At 33.8% G+C, this 18427-nt stretch overlaps 2 protein-coding genes across 2 annotated transcripts in view; one reads left to right on the forward strand and one right to left on the reverse strand.

The window, feature by feature from the left end:
* LOC119836387 (3-hydroxy-3-methylglutaryl-coenzyme A reductase) overlaps positions 1-7774 on the forward strand; it is a 20634-nt gene extending 12860 nt beyond the window's left edge. Inside the window, exon 2 of the mRNA XM_038361692.1 lies at positions 158-7774. Coding sequence (XP_038217620.1) covers positions 171-2675 — 2505 coding nt within the window. The 5' untranslated portion in view covers positions 158-170 and the 3' untranslated portion in view covers positions 2676-7774. The remainder of the gene's footprint in view (positions 1-157) is intronic.
* Positions 7775-11082: 3308 nt separating this feature from the next.
* Positions 11083-15249, reverse strand: LOC119836431 (dihydrofolate reductase). The gene is made up of 4 exons (XM_038361752.1): positions 14983-15249; positions 14203-14374; positions 12736-12846; positions 11083-11292 (listed from the first exon to the last, which is right to left on the reverse strand). Exons 1-4 carry the CDS (start codon positions 15066-15068, stop codon positions 11101-11103), a joined length of 561 nt encoding a protein of 186 aa, XP_038217680.1. The 5' UTR covers positions 15069-15249; the 3' UTR covers positions 11083-11100.
* Between the last annotated feature and the right edge of the window lie 3178 nt (positions 15250-18427).

Below are 18427 nucleotides of genomic sequence, written 5' to 3' on the forward strand. Positions count from 1 at the left end.
TAGCTTGGCACTTTTTTTTTTAATTTATGATATTCACGTTAACACGTCCGTACTCAACGCGAGTCAGCGAGCGACTTCAGCGACTTCAGCGACATTATCGATGGTATTTTTATATTTTTATATTTATGAAGCTAATGCCCGTTTTCTGTTTTTGCAGGTACTTCGCCAACATGAAGGTCTGGGGAGCTCACGGGGAGTTTTGCGCGAGGCACCAGTGGGAGGTCATAGTGGCTACGCTCGCTCTGCTAGCGTGCGCCGCAAGCGTGGAGCGCCACGCCACCGGCCAGCGGTCTGAGCGCTGCGCCGGCTGGGCTCGTGCCTGTCCGGGCCTAGAAGCCGAGTACCAAGCCGCAGACGCTGTCATCATGACCATAGTACGCTGCTCAGCTCTGCTATACGCGTACTACCAAGTTTCCAATCTGCAAAAGATCGCGTCGAAGTACTTACTCATAATAGCCGGTGTATTTTCGACTTTCGCCAGCTTCATCTTCACGTCCGCGTTGGCTAGTTTATTTTGGACTGAATTGGCTAGTATAAAAGACGCGCCGTTCCTGTTTTTGTTAGTGGCGGATGTCGCTAGAGGTGCGCGTATGGCCAAGGCCGGTTGGAGTGCTGGGGAAGACCAAGGGAAAAGAGTTGGCAGGGCACTGTCCCTGCTCGGCCCGACAGCAACGTTAGATACACTTCTAGCGGTTCTACTCGTCGGTGTTGGCGGTCTGTCTGGTGTACCTAGATTGGAGCACATGTGTACTTTCGCATGCTTGGCCCTGATGGTCGATTATTTAGTATTTGTGACGTTCTACCCAGCTTGCCTGTCTTTGGTAGCAGACTTTGCATCCGGTAAGAAGGAAATTTCTACCGACAACCCGTTCATGGAAGCCGATTTGAAACCAAACCCGGTTGTGCAAAGAGTGAAGATGATTATGGCTGCAGGATTATTGTGCGTTCATCTCACGAGCAGGTGGCCTTGGCCGAGAGATAGTGGAATGATAGAAGGATCATTGAGTCACAATTTCAAACCGTCATCGCAAGATAACGTTCTGTTACATTCTTACGTAAAATGGTTTTCGGTATCTGCCGATTATATCGTGATAGCAACGCTATTGTGCGCTCTGATAATCAAGTTCGTTTTCTTTGAAGAGCAAAGAAATTGGGTTATTGATATGAACGATTTAACTGTAAAAGAAGTAGTGCAGAACGAGAAGCCCGTGTTTACACTCGGAGAAGACACTAAAATTGATGCTATTATGCAGACAGATGACACAGTAGGTTATGATGAAGCCGAGTGGCCTACTCTATCGCCTAGCTCTTCTGTTGCTAGAATGAATACTAAGAAACGACCAATGGCCGAATGTTTGGAAATATACCGTTCGGAAGGCGACTGTACGTCATTAAGTGATGAGGAAGTCGTAATGCTTGTAGAACAATCGCATATACCAATGCATAGACTGGAAACTGTATTATGCGATCCATTACGGGGTGTTAGACTGCGCAGGAAAATAATATCCTCTAGATTCCAGACTGAATCCGCAATCAAATCGTTGCCATACTTGAATTACGATTACAGTAAAGTTTTGAATGCGTGTTGTGAAAACGTTATCGGATTTGTGGGGATTCCAGTTGGTTACGCTGGTCCCTTAGTTGTGGATGGTAAAGCTTATATGATTCCCATGGCAACGACTGAAGGCGCGCTCGTTGCTTCTACTAACAGAGGTGCAAAAGCGATCGGCTCAAGAGGTGTGACCAGCGTGGTTGAAGATGTCGGTATGACAAGAGCACCAGCCGTCAAACTTCCAAATGTAGTACGTGCACACGAATGCCGCCAATGGATGGACAATAAAGATAATTACGCTTTGATCAAAGAAGCGTTTGATTCGACCTCAAGGTTCGCTCGGCTGCAGGAAGTTCACATAGGCGTTGACGGAGCTACATTATACCTTAGATTCAGAGCAACTACCGGTGACGCTATGGGAATGAACATGGTGTCAAAGGGCGCGGAAAATGCCCTTAAAGTTCTTAAAAACTTCTTCCCAGACATGGAGGTGATCAGTCTCTCTGGTAATTACTGTTCAGACAAGAAAGCTGCATCTATAAACTGGGTCAAAGGACGCGGTAAGCGCGTAGTTTGCGAAACGACTATATCGGCTGAAAGCTTAAGAACGATACTAAAATCTGATGCTAAAACTCTAGCCCGCTGCAACAAGATCAAAAATCTCTCCGGTTCAGCATTGGCCGGATCCATCGGTGGTAATAACGCGCATGCAGCGAACATGGTTACTGCTATCTTCATAGCCACAGGACAAGATCCGGCTCAGAATGTAACAAGCAGCAATTGTTCAACAAGCATGGAAGTGTGCGGTGAGAACAGAGATGATTTGTACGTTACATGTACCATGCCTTCTCTAGAGGTTGGTACTGTTGGTGGCGGAACAGTATTGACCGGCCAAGGCGCCTGTTTGGAGATTCTTGGGGTTAAAGGTGCTGGAGCCAGACCCGCGGAGAACTCGGCCAGATTGGCATCACTGATCTGTGCAACTGTATTGGCAGGTGAATTGAGTCTAATGGCTGCACTCGTCAACTCGGATTTGGTAAAATCACACATGCGGCATAACAGATCGACGGTTAATGTTCAAGGTTCCGCAAACGATATGACATTAAAAGTGCCGAAATTATAACGTAATCGTTTGTTTGAGTTGTTAGCCGTAGAGTACGCCTTGGAGCTCGAATTCTAGATGTAGTTCGCAAATAAGATATGTTGCGTCGTTAAATGTTTCAAAATACGTTTAGTTATGAAGAAATTTATTAGGAATTAGGTAGGATATCTATACGTCGATTTAAGCTTTATTAGCGGTTTAATTTGAAATAGGCAAATTTTACATTTTACGCTGTGTAAAAGGATATAGCTTACAAATAGAGGCTCAACATAGCTCCCTTCGGGATCCCAGTGTTTCTAATCTATTGAATAAATACAAATAAGACTTACAATATGTGCTTCCAATTCTATTTGTTTTAAGGTAGACCAACCATATTAGGGACAGTGGGATAAAAGGGTTTCTATTAAAACATTTAAATTAAGTAAATCTTAAGACTTTCCTATCGCCACGGCAATTACCTCGATAAATTTCATCCAATCAAGTATGAAATGGTTTTGGTTCAAAGTGAAACTAGTAAAACAAGGTTATGTTTTACCAGTTGCATCGCACTTCTTAATTAATCGTCTAGAAATAGAATTAACGATGTACCAAATGTAAAATATTCAAGTTAAAGAGTTGCGCAATTCGTTCAATAATTATTTTAAGCGAAAAAAAACTAACGAAGGACTGATAATCAAATACGCACAAATTTAATCGTTAAATATTTAACAGGATAAATAACAAACGAACAAGTGGTTATTTGTTTTATATATACAAACATGAATGTATAAGATGGTTCACTTAAATCCGGCTCATGTACCTACTGTTACTACGGCCTGAGCATATTTTTAAATAGATCTGTTCAACCTTTGTTTTTTTCAACCCAATTATCTAGTGAAGGTATCTTATAAGGAGCTAGATTTATGTAATCATGCGAATCGTGAGTCTTTCCTATCAGGGATGTAGTTTGCATGCATCAATGTATAATGCATATATGGTAGTCGGTTTCGCGTGCGGCATGACTGATAAAGCGAGAAGAAAAAAATGCCTTTGACTATTCGTATGTCTCCTGACTCCTGGACTTATGGAAACATATTTTTCCACTCGTCTCCCATTTGTTAAACAGTCGAATGTGTATTGGATGGTTTGGATGCTTCAGTATATAGATAGATCAAATTTATAAATACTATTGACTAGTACTTGTATTTAGAATTGTTTATATAGCTCAATAAGTCCCAACTCCTTGGTATTTGGCTAATTTGGTAAAAATAATTAATATTCATGAAAAAAGTCTTGCAAAAAGGTTCTATATATCAAGGGATCACATAGATAACTATGATTCAGAGTTGTAATTCTTATCGTTTGTTAACTAAGAACCAATCAAAAATCTCGAATCGCTGGCCATATACACGCTCGATTCGTTAAGCATCCGAACCACGTTGGTTTATATAACTTCTAATAAGGTTACCCTTGCGTAAATATGTATTACGTCAGCTGTACATAACAATGTCTCGTCCATTATCACTTAATATGTATTCTGATATTGTCCATTTGACATGACCGTTGTCTTTGGTATTTAAATGTTATGATTTGGATTTTTGGCGGGAGTTCCCAGTGACAGCTCTTTGTTAATCATCTCTATTGTTTATGCCACCAATTAGGTTTTATCATCAATATCATTGAATCGTCGTTTTTTAAACATTTTAATACCACACACGCATATGTTAAAATTGTTTTCCATCTGAGCACCCCTGTCTGAGCTTTGTATGGTAACAGGAGTTGAAATTATTAAAATAAGTATGAATGAAAGTCTATTTTTGTAACGCACAACGTGTTTTAACAGCAAGGTCGTGTTTTCAAATCATAATTGAGAATGTATACACAATACCGTGGTATATTTTGAATACATTTTCATTTGATCATTTCTTGTGGAATGTCGGAATAAATATGTTTTGATTCGTGTGTGTGTTCGTCTAACCCATGCATTTGGGTTTTATTTATTTATGGATTTATAAATATTGTAAGTGATTATTTTATTTCCATTATTAATTCATTAATTGAAAATTTTCCATATTTATGAACTAGGGATAGATAGACATAGACAATATTGTATTTGAACGCGCCTTAATCTTCTAGCCTCTAATTTTCTCTGTCACTCTCTGGCATAAAATACAAAATATAAGATGATGTAGTCCTTAATTATATCATGACATTTAAATATGACTCAACACTTCATTCAAGTATTTGATTTGTTGCTACTCTGCTTATGTCAATAAAAATACCAACCGTATTATAAATAAATATACTTTGATGTTTTGCTTCCACCAGGCGTTCGATTTGAGAAAGTTTATTTTTAAATGGAGAACGGAATATATTTTTTTATCTATGTAACCATACCATTTGTGGCGCGAATTTTGACCGCCAAATGATGAAGGATGTTACAAATTATGTTGTATGACCCGTATAGATAGATCTTGAAAATACGTCATATATATATGTGTATCTTTCGAAACATCCAACCTTGAAAATCATTGCTAAGATTGCGCATTCCTACTGCACTTAAGCACAAGGTCTCTTACGAAAAACCTACATTTTACAATGGCTTTTTAATAATTCTGGCGGGAAATGTGACATTTCAGAGTTTTTTTACAGTCAATGGCCTTGTACATCTTAATTCTGACAGTGAAAAAGGTTTTATGATGATTAATTAAGAGATAAAATAGGTTCATTAAAATGTTTTTTCTTATTACAATGACCTTCATTTGATGTCTCTTTATTGTCAGTAATTTATCTTGAAAATTACGTTTAAAATTATGAAAGCGCGATTTGTAATTAGTTTTATCCGTAATTATTATTTTTTACGTCTATCATCATATCATGATCGTGTAAAGTGACTTGAACATAAAAAGTTTATGACAAATGTCATAAGATAATTTAGATTAATGTTGCGAATGCGTGACACGGTGGTAAATTTTATGACAATTTATGACGCTATAGGGTTTCTGGAAATTTATATTAGAAAGTCGTAAATCACTCTTTACATAAAATAACTCCGTACGGTGCGGCTCAGAAAGCTTCCTACTTTCTTGTTGGGGTAACATTTGTGTTTTTGTATGTATGTTTGAAATGTTTTCACATAAAAACTAGTGGACCGATGTCCAAAATTCTTTCACCATTAGATAGTGGCATTATTCCTGAGTCTCCGGCTTATGTTTACTCCTGGCGCAACCAGGTGAAGTCAGGCGACTAGCTATGTATAATGAATAATTCTGAGACAAAGAATGTCTGTTAACGCTCAGACCGCAATTTATAAAGTTTTTGTTTATGGTCGTGATTATTTACGCATTCCTTTTAGCGAAATAACGCATTAACAAGGAAAATCGTTTTAACATAATAACGTAGGAAATGGAAGGACTTGAAGTATTTGGTCGAGGACAGATTAAAAAGCATTTTTTGTTATGATGAATATTTATATTGGTTTATGTCTACATAAAATGCGGTAAATTCGAAAATTCTTAATCATGTAACCGAATTAAAAAGGTTTGTGCATTTGAATCCGAAAATTACGTTTTTTTTTTTAATTTGCGGCCTTATTTTGAGACTTGAGTACATTACTATTATATAGTATAATTTAAACATGTCGCTATGACTAAATACTAGGAAATATCTTAAATTCAATATAATATCTATCAAATAATTAATATATTCTTCAGCAAGGGCAGTATTTAATGAGGTGCAGAATTAAAAAAAAAACTTTCTAACTAGAACGTCATTCGTACATTGACCTTGTTACTTGACATGTGAACCAACGAATTTGACATTGAACTTTGACATTTTTACAAATCATAATCGTCAATTGACAAAGAAGGTTTTAAATGTATTCCAAATTAATTTTGTATCTATATATGCAGCTGGCCAATACTTTTAAAAAGATTGCGTATATCGTTTCTAAATTCAAATTTATTGTCGTATGTGGTAATTCATATGTTTTGGGTTTTAGACGAAATTATATAAGAAACATGATTTTCTTTTTTTTTGTGTTTGTATAGAACGTAATAATTTAATTAATAAATTACAGATTTACATCAACATTGTAATGAAAACTTCTATATCCATACGGGAATTAAAAACTTGCGAAAGTTGCATCAAATGAGTTCACAATTTATTTATAATGTTCTCACTATTATTATCATACTTAAAAATGCAAGTTTACGAAATGCGTTGTTAATATTATTGAAGTATGATATTATTTGTAGTACTTGTATTTCGTCCTATGTTTAATATAATACAGTGAATTTTATGTCAATATTATTGTAAGTTTTTTAACCGGCGTTCCGAGAAACGAAGCAGGTTCTCAAATCGGCTGTATTTAATTTTTGTTTTGTTACTTGGTAACTCTGCGGGTTCTCAACCGAATAACGTGATTCTTTTTATGTTTGATAGGAAATTTTAGTATCTGAAGTAACCTCCCCCATGTTGGTGACTTGTTTTTAGAAAAATAATTATTTTTGTAAGCAGCGGGCCTAATTCCCATATACTAGATAGAAACCTATATATTGTGTCTAGTTTAACTGTTTGTTTATGTACAACGAGTATACCTTAACCGTTTTGTGTATAATTTTGAAACGTAGATGATAAAATCAGAGCTGTTTGTATTGGAGAAATAAAAAATGTATAGCATTTAGGAATATTCGTTTGAAAATATTGTGTTTTGGGATAATTACGAATTTATGGTTTCCGAAATTGATATCTAACTAGCGATCCTCCCCGGCTTCGCCCGTGATACATACGTGATATATCCTGTAGTACTCGGGGATCAGGTAATTATCCAATGGTGACAGGATTTTTGAAATCGGTCCAATAGTTCCTGAGATTTGCAAGTTCAAACATACAATTTCTTCAGCTTTACATCGTTAGTTATGCAAAAATGTATATAATTCGAAAAATATTAACGTACATTTTTGGAAATTAATAATTTCGCAATTAGCCCGAAATAAAAACATAAAAAATGTAGACTGATGTGTTTTAGTTATACCTACTTAGATGTTTACGATCGTTGAAATTAATTTATTTAATCCATTGTGTAACGGGTGAGGCAGTCATTAAACTTAAATTATTATTAATAAAAAATATTTTAATAATTTGTCTTTCATTTTGTGTCGAAGCAATCGCATGAAACCTGTTTATAAAGAAGTTTATCAAATGAAAATTATATTAAACGTTATAAGTAAATAACTTCAGATTATTATGAGAAAAAAGCATTACACAGTCCTCTGTGTAATACTTTTTTAAATACGGCGGCGGCCGGCGCGAAATAGTAGAACAGAAATGCTACTGTTTCGTGTGGTGAGTTAGGGATCCGGAGGTCTGTTTGCTTATCCTTATCGATTCTAGTTCATTTACTGTCCTCGATCCTTTTCCTTTATCACTTGAAAGGGGCAATTCGCAGATCACTACCTCTGCGAATGTTCATGGGCGGTGGTGATCGCTTACCATCAGGCGAACCACCAGCTCCTTTGTCGACTATGACAAAAAACTGTTCAGTCGTTAAGTTGTGTAGGTAACTATCGTCTTTATAACTAGCTTTTCGGCCCCGTAGAATTCGCTTATATCGCGCTACATGGTAAGGAGTATTTTCTTCGCATTATAAAGTATGGTTTGTTCTTTTCCACGTTTAGCTCCATCTTAATACCAAGTTTCATCAAAATCGGTTTGACATAACGAACTTTCATCCCCTCTTTCAACCCTTTCTACCCTTTTTTCGCGATAAAAAGTATCCTATGTCCTTTCCCAAGTTCAGTTCTATCTTCATACCAAATTTTATCAGTTCAGTGGTTTAGGCGTGAAAGCGCAACAGACGGACAGAGTTACTTTCGCATTTATAATATTTGTAGGGATGAAAGAGTTACCATGAGTGTATGTATTATAGGACACAAATATTGCAATTACATTAGTTTCATTTCTGTTACTCGATAACGGCTGCACCGGTAACTATGATTTTTAATTTGTTTGATTCATAAATCTTGATTAGTATAAATAACTAATTAAGACATTTGACAAATTAACACAGGAATAATTCAAAACTCTAATAATTCGCGTTTTCAACCGGTTTTACAAAAAAGAGGTTATCCATTCGACTTTCTTTTTTGTGTTTGTTACCTCATAACTTTCGACTTGGTAAACCGATTTGTATGATTCTCTTTTTATTTGAATGTGGTCGTGTGGTCACAATGTGGTCTCGTTTAAAATGTAGCAAGTTCTGACACGTTTGAAGGCAGTTAAGTTTATTTAAAAAAATCATTGGTTTTATTAAAATAATTTTAACTCAATTAGTATCTAACATTATTACCCAAAAAAGCCGAGGTTCGAGCCCAAGCCGAAGTTGCCTAACCTCTAACCTCAGCATGTAAGACTAAAGAATATTTTTCTCAAATTATCTTTTATCTTTTAAATCCTAACAAAATTCTTAGAAGTCGAGATAACTACAACAATTTTTACTGATATAAAAAATTACTTTAAGTGTGTGTTTTTTATATTATCATAAAGATGACATAAAAATATAATTGTTAATATTTTATTGCATAATAATGATCTATTCTAATGTCCGTATTACGTGACATAAAAACATCCGTAAATAATTGTTTTAATTAAAGCATTAAATAACGAGCTGTAATCCTTAAATATAAATTATTGTCAACCGGGGTTAAAAAAAAATTCACGAAAAATTATAGGCAGTTTCTCTTAAAATCCTGCCTAGTATAGTAAAAGCATACGTATAGTATTTCTTTTTGCTGGATTGCAATAGAAATATGTTTATGATAATAGCATAGTGCTTCTTCAGATAATTCATCAATCTATATTCATTGAAATCTATTTTTCGGTTCATTAAAATAAAAAAGGCAGGTAAGTAATAACGGGAAATTGTAGTCTCATCCATTCACAACGTTAAAGTTTTGTAATAATTGGAAATAGGTTGTTGAGAAATGAAAGAAAATTTGATTCACAAGTTCATTGTATTTTGGTGGGGTTGCGACTAAAACGAGATTAAAAGTCGCAACCCCACCGCGGTCGTCTTGCGACATGGGGATGCTGCCAACGTGGCGGTGCGGGGATATCCACAGCAGGCGTGGGCAGCGGATGCAAAATTATTGGCGGATACTTTTCAAGATCTACACGCCAGCGCCGCTCCCAAAGCTTCCGTTCAAACCGTGCTGTCCGTAGCAGCATCACACGCAGCTCAGATTTTTGTTTCGTACTTTGAATAAAGAATAATAATGTTAATCAACATATCACGGCCTTTTGAGAAAAATAAATAAAATATAAAGATGTTATTTTACTATAAGTTAATAATTGTGAACACAAAACAATTCTAGTGATATCGAAGTCGAATCGAAAATGCATTATATAGATAATACTTACTTGTGATCTTCAAAAATTAACATTTTATAGAAACTTTCCAAATTTATATGTATGAGGAAGTTTTCTCGAGAAAACCGGCGAAAACTTTTAAACTTTAAATGTCATTTAAAAAATATATTTGTCAATGCTTATTGCTTATTAGCATCAAGGCTTTTGGTTACGTAATAAATTGATTATTGTTTTAGTACAATTTATTGAGTTTGATAAAAATTGGTTCTAAAAACGACGATTTAATTGCTGTAATTTGTAAAGGATGAATAATGCCATTTAATTTATTACATGTTAATATAAAATAATGACTGAAATCACATAATAGTGTGTCTGGCATCATATTTGGTTCGCTTTTATTACACACTGCATACTTTTATTATTTACTTATTATACTTTTATCGATTAATCAAGAAACTTTATCCTACTAATATTATAAATGCGAAAGTTTGTAAGGATGTGTGTGTTTGTAGCTTTTTCACGCAAAAACTACTAAACCGATTGCAATTTAATTTGGTACGTAGATAGCTGGAATACCATATAGGCTATATATATATATATATAATATTAATGTATCATATTTATAGCATAAAGCATATAGGCATAAAGGCCGATATTCGTTCGGGACACTACGGGAACTTACGCGGGGCGCAGCTAGTAATCTATTTGTATAAAATGAATATTTGTTTGTATGTCATCAATGAACTCAAAAACTACTGAACGATTATTATGAAAATTAGTAGATATATATAATTTATCACGAAATTTTGTATAATATGCTCATTGATCCCACTCGCCACTAGATAGCTTCTTAGATTTATTTTAGTTGCTGGAGTAGCAATGCGCGCCGGGTAGAGCTAGTACCTAATAAATTTGGCACTACTATTGACAACTGACTAGGTATTTGTGACGAGTTTTCAAATTTTTTCAAGAATTCAAGAATTTTCAAATATAAACATTTATCCAGGTTTCTCCGTGAGTAATTGAAAGCTTATTGTACCCTTTTACATTGATTTATAACTCTCAGGAAATAAAAACCACAACAATTAAACATTATTTATTATAAAACTCTTTTATAAACTCTTGTATAATAATCTATGCCATTTTCCGATTGTTTTTCACTATCAACGCCCTCTTCTTGTATCTGCTTGAACTTCTGCTTGTCGAAGGCGGGAAAAAATGTGTCACAGATAAAAGATTTCTGTATTTCTGTTAAATATATTTTGTCACAGTTCGGATGGTCTATGGCGGCCTGAAAAATAAATTGTTTATGCTTTTAGTGCGGTATTTTTAACTTAAAAATGGATTTACCTATAATTTACTCTTTTCTCTCTAAGTTTATAGTTTAAGTAAATTGGCGGGCTTTCCGCCCGAGTAATCAAAGATATACAATCCTGAGGTTATATATGCATAGTTGTCGTTTCCGTAGGATTTCCATATTTGTACAAAATTTCACCCAAATCGGTTCAGTAATTTTAAAAGAAACAAGGGACAAACAGACAATGTTCTTTTCTTATTTATACCACTAGCTGGTGGCGGCAACAAATAGTGTATACTATACGTCCAATTAATTATTACACAATGATATAAAAAGGTTACCTGTAATATATTAAGACACTGACAATTAAAAGATTTCAAATGAAATGGCCGTCTAACACAATATACGACGAATAAGTATATCAATGGATTGAAAAACAGGCTCTTAACAATTTTAGATTTCGTTTTTATATCATGTTTGCGTAGTCTGAGACGAGGTGGCGCTGTACTAAATATTTATAATGATTTACAAATAACTATGTATTTATTACAATGTTGCTCTTATATCCTAGTGATACATATCAAAAATTTATCAATATTAACTTAATTAAATTGAACTACATATTATATATTATCATTTATTCTCCATATATGTATGGGTTTATGTATAAATTACACTTAATTTTATATCATCTTCTACCACTACACGGAATTTAACGTGTGCGAAGCCGCGCACAAAAGCTGGTGTGGAATAAATAAATATAAAATAAATAAACTTAATTTACTGAAAATCTATTTATAAAAATTCATGCAGCGCCACCTAGTTTGCGGATAAGGCGACTGATAGAAATACACAAACAATATTAATTGAATTACTACATGCTTATTATAAGACATTTATTTTAAAGAAATATCTCATAGTTAAGGCATTAGAAACCTTAATCTTTCTTATATGAGTCTTAGCTTTTTTGCAGCTTCACGAGCATTATGACCCGTGGTATGTATATATTATATAGCCTAAAGCACTCAGGCATCACATATACAATGGTGCTTTTGTTTCAGTTCAGTTATTCTCGAGATAAGAGTATTCAAACAAAAAAAAAACTATTTAGATTATTATTATTAATATAAATATGCATGACTTTAGAATTACTTTTTATAATATCATATATCATCTATATATTTCTTATAGACAGACATTCATATCATATACGCCAAAGCTTGTAAGTATGGATGGATGGATGTTTGCAACACATGGACATAAAAATTACCGAATGAATTTTAATGATAATGTAATAATGTAGCTTATACATTGGAATAAGACATGAGCTGTATAAATATTTGTTTTGTTATGTTTCCCATGAGCAGGTTAACGGATTTTCCTAGCAAAGCAGGCAGATAGACATTTGCGAAATGTTTATTTTTAATTCGAATTTACCTTATATATAGCTGAGCCTCCTATAACCCAAGCCGATTCAATATCATGCCGAGCTTCAATTAGTTCTATCGCTTTATCTAGATTTCTTACCACTTCAACACCATCTGGAACCTAGAAATAAACTTGATTAAAGTTATTGTTACATGACATCATCATCATTATGCCAAACCTGTTTCCACTACAGAAAATAAAAGATCAGTTTAAACTTAAAAACAATTGAAACAAAATTTATCTATTATTAAAATTTATATATATATTCTACTATTAATCCTACTATCCTACTAATATTATCAATGCGAAAGTTTGTAAGGATGTGTGTGTGTGTTTGTTGCTGTTTCATGCAAAAACTACTGAACCCATTCCAATGAAATTTGGTACGGAGACAGCTGAAAAACTGGAATAACATATAGACAACTTTTATCCCGATATTCCTAGGGGATACGGAGTAACGCGGGTGAAACCGCGGGGCGCAGCTAGTAATAATATTATAAATGCGAAAGTTTGTAAGGATGTGTGTTTGTTGTTCTTTCACGCAAAAACTACTGAACCGATTGCAATGATATTTGGCACATAGACAGCTGGACAACTGGATTAACATATAGACCACTTTTTATCCCGATATTCGTACGGGATACTGACTTATGCGAGTGAAACCGCGGGGCGCAATTAGTATAGAGTAAATCTGATAAAATTTTGATGTAAAAAAAATTTGCAGCAGCTTCACCTACATATTCAGAGATTCACACAGTAAATGAGTTGTTTCACCATAGTTAAAAGTAGCCTATCTCCCTAGACTCCTAGCTATCACCAGATGAAAGAAAAACATATAACAAGATCACTCTGTTGTGTTGTGAAAGAAAGTCAAACAAACATACTGTTATATTTATAGCTGTCCTGAATGAATAAAAAAAGCATGTTTGAAAAACAAGCTAACTGTTCGGATTTATATTATAAGTGTAGGAGTATACTGTATATCATAGGAGGCCTGTGTCCCAGCAGTGGGAACATCTATGGGCTGATGATGATGATGATGATGATGATGATGATGATGATGATGATGATACTGTATAGATGTTAAGGAGTTTTATACATCTGAAAATATATTCAAAGGAATTTTTATATAAGGTGAAATATACTTTTTCTTAGTATTTTCTTGTGTTTGATTTTACGCGAGTATTATACATTTAGAAATTAAAGACTTTTTAACGGTTTTTAAACGCGATTTATTCATTGTATTATTAACACGACGTTTCGAACACTTTAGAGCGAGCGTGGTCACTGGGAGACTGAGATGTTAGATGTCTTTGTCATACAAAAATTGTTGTTTGCAAACTACCTCCACCTACGAAACATCGATTAAATAATATAATAAATAAATCGCGTTTAAAATCTGTTAAAAAAGATTTAATTTTTAAATATACTTTTTCTTTCTTTCAGTCTTATAAATACCACAGAGCAAAGCATTACTTGCGTTTTCAAAACATCCACATTGCTTGTAAGAACTATATTTATCCTGCCAGCTAGAGGTCTGTATTTTTGTGGTATACAATCCCATGTTACATGTCCCATTATAACTGCATTCTTCTTAGCATTGTCTTTCACACTTGAAGTCATGGACGTGAAATAGGCCATTTCGTTTCTGAAAAATATCCATTATAGGTAAGATATGGAAATATGGTTTGGTTTATTACATACTCGCTGCGCCCCGCGGTTTCACCCGCATAAGTCTGTATCCCGTCGGAATATCGGGATAAAAAGTTGCATATATGTTATTCCAGTTGTCAAGCTGTCTATGTACCAAATTTCATTGTAACTGGTTCAGTAGTTTTAGCGTGATAGAGTAACAAACATACACACATCCTAACAAATTTTCGCATTTATAATATTAGTAGGATATGAGGCTTGAGTTTCCACATTTATAACTTTTTTTTTACATTTGTGTGTGATATAAGCAGTCTTAATGATTATGAAATTATTTTGATTAAAATGTCACTGTTATTTTCCTTACGTTTTACACAATAGAATGTTTTGAAATTTCTAGCTTAGCCTTTTCGTTTATTATCAACATAATACTTGCTAGACACTAGCAATTGAAAAATCCCACAAAATAATAAATATAATAGTTTACAACACAATTTATAAGCCATATCATTCATTTTTAGCTTTGATTTGAATAATACTATCTACCAATCATGTTAACAGGAGTAAAAATACTTTAAACTCTTATTCATATATGTGGATACATACTTTAGTCTCCATGGAAGTGTCCCGTTGACTCCAATTCCCATATTATCACAGGCCGCGGCTATCAAGTTCAATGTAACCTTTGACATGGTATCAGAAAACTTATAAGATTTAGAATTAAAAAACTTAATAGAAAAATATTCCTTTCTTAACTACTTAACAATGAAGGTTTAATGACTATACATTACATATTAGTTACTTAATCGGTAGTTGAGGATTGCGAAAACGCTACGATAACTGATCAACGTTACTTGAAACTTTCCCGGCAAAACATGCGAACTTGAAACCAGATTATAAAAAAATTGCACTGGTTCCTGTCAATCTGACAGTCTGACAGTGACCATTCAGAAATGTTGCTAGCACGCTTATTTATACTCACTCAACACAAATGATAACAAATTTAAATTATAAATATAAATAATTATAGGTATTATTATTTCAATGTTATTTATTTTTTCTTGTAGACGTCATTTAGACTGTTGCTTTATTAAATAACATTAATACTTTTTTAAGTATTACAAAAGCCAAGAATACATTTTTTTAAATGAGGGTTTTATAATGGATAAAATTAAAAAAAATATTTCATCAATAACATAAATAATTTTTTAATTTAGGTAGACGGAAACAATTGTTATATTACTTAATTGTTAATGTTGTTTTATCAGTAAATGAAAACTGTGGTACCTCTGTTTCATTCACAAAGTGTAACTCGTGTGAGCAAATCCTATCATCCTTTTCATTGACACTGAATATTTTTACGTACATTGAATACATGTTATCCGATATAAATTAAAATTTATTTACGTACGGTATTACTTTTATGATGAAATATACTTTTGTTGACTAAAATTACAAGGTCTCAAGGGCTTTGATAAGGTAAGGTTATGGGTCGTCAATTTGATACGAATAAAATAACTATATTCCATTCAATTTATAAAAATGGCAACTATTAGCTGTTAAAATGATAAGATATTGCCTAATAGAAAAACACTCTAATCAAATTGCCATTTAAATGATTTCCATAGGGAGTATTGCGGTATAAAAGCGAAATAAATGTGTTTTACTATTGGTAACAACTTATAAAATTGTTCACGTTTTATGAAGATTGGCAAAGGGTTAATAGCATTATAATTTATTCCTTAGCACGCATGTACGACTAGGTAAAAGGTTGGGTACAATATAAGTATATACTGCGATGAAACTATGAAATATATGATTAACCTTACCACCATATTTTGACATCATATTTGGTAATTGAAAACAACTACGACTGATATTGGAGGAATTGAGAAAGGATCGAAAGGAGAAAAGGATTGGAGGAAGGAGAAAGGTTTATAAAAATGATATATATTTCAATGCTATAAAACTAAAAATTAAATTATATATTTTTTTTTTGTAAAAGGCCATGAAGACTCAATGCTTAGCTGAATTTGCGTTGTAACTATTTTATTAATAACCTGTTGATACCTAAAGTAACTGTTGTTATTGTCCCAATATACACACACGCATTTTTTCAATTCTAATAGTATTTTTCTTTAAATCACTACCACTAACAATAAAGTATTATGTTCGCTGTGCTAAAAGATTATTTTATCTAATCTTTCTTACTCGATGTGTGTGCACAGTAAAATAAGCTACTAGTCGTCACGTGGATGATTTTTTTTTTCATTACCATTAATAAAAGTATTATAATGTATTAATAAAAGAATGTATCGATAAGTTATCGTTTCCTATATTAATAAATCTTTCGTAATCGTTTATTCAAAAGCAAAATACTACCATATGAGTATACGTGCTATTAAAACATTTGTTGTAAACTGTGACAACAAAAATTCGTGTATAGATTTCAAATTCAATTTATTATTTAGAAATTAAAAACTTTTCAACGGATTTTAAACGCGATTTATTCATTATATTATTAACCCGACGTTTCGAACACTTTACAGCGAGCGTGCTCACGGGGAGACTGTCTGAGATGTCTCCCCGTGACCACGCTCGACCACGTTTAAAATCCGTTGAAAAGTTTTTAATTTCTAAATGTATAATACTCGCGTGAAACCAAACACAAGAACTCAATTTATTATTTCAAACCCAGCTGATAAAAAATTTTTCTTAAAAATATTGTGTTTTTTATTAAAGTTCAGAATAAGCATTTAATAAGTCTTATAACTTGAGTAACTAAGCATTACACCTCCCTAAATGTGTTTCTAAACTTAACCTCCTGACTTCTAAACTTCTCCTTTATTATGCTTACTTTTAATCTTGTACTTACTTATTTATCTTAAAGTTTATATATAACAATGGAAAACATAAATAGCACATACTCTTTACTTATTACCTACTTGATAACTTATATCTAAATTGTGACGCCTATAAAATGTTAATAGCAAAAACGATTAAAGAAGAATTATTTCTTTGTTAGGCGCTCAACTTTGGAATGTTAAATTTTTTTTTTTTTTTATGTCATAGCGGGCAGCTGAGCTGGTGGTTCGCCTGATGGTAAGCGATCACCACCGCCCATAAAAATTCGCAAAGGTAGTACCTCCGTGAATGCGCTGCCCGCTTTTATGGGGTAAGGGAAAGGAAAGGATTAACGACTGGAAAGAAGGAATGGACTAGGACGGGTGAGGAAAAGGAAACGGGCCTCCGGCTCCCCCACTCACCGTACGAAATACAGTGGCATGCCACTATTTCACGCCGGTTTTCTGTGGGGGTGTGGTACTTCCCCGGTGCGAGCTGGCCCAATTCGTGCCGAAGCGTGCTCGACTCCCACAATTGAAATGAATAAATGCAATTAGTCCGAGTTCTTGAGAATTATAATTACATATGTTTCATATCTATCATATGATCTAATTCACGGTTTAATGTGACGAACTGATTATTCAATACGGAGAGTTATTGTTTGTTTTAATGTTGATAAATATTAAGTGTATATTTCGTAGCATTATCTTTATTATTTATTATTTAATTAGCTTTTCGCTCGCGATTTATACTCATGTATTATATCATAATCATACAGCTACTTTTAACAAATAACACTTTAAATTGTCAGAATTAGACCATATTTGAATGAGACCTCACTGCAGGCACCAGCTTTCAAATAAACTTAGAATAAAAAAAATCGGCAAACCGAGTTTCGAGATATCAGTAAAAAAAATGTCGAAGAATCAACGTTCGACGACATGTGACATCTGCCAACCCGCACTATAGCCTGAACCCTCGTAGAGGTCTTGCGTCTCAGCAGTAGGAACATATATGGCCTGATGATGATGAACGAATGTCAGTCGTGAGTTAGTAAGAAACATTTGCAAATGTCTACCTACACTAATGGGCTTATAATCGTAAAAATGTGTTAGCATTATGGTAAACCACTTATTAGTCAGATCGTGTCGTGTCATTTCTACATTGCAAAAACGTTTTGGTCCTTCGAGCCACAACACGATATTCG

The sequence above is a fragment of the Zerene cesonia genome, chromosome 24, assembly GCF_012273895.1.
Source record: "Zerene cesonia ecotype Mississippi chromosome 24, Zerene_cesonia_1.1, whole genome shotgun sequence".
Taxonomy (NCBI): domain Eukaryota; kingdom Metazoa; phylum Arthropoda; class Insecta; order Lepidoptera; family Pieridae; genus Zerene; species Zerene cesonia.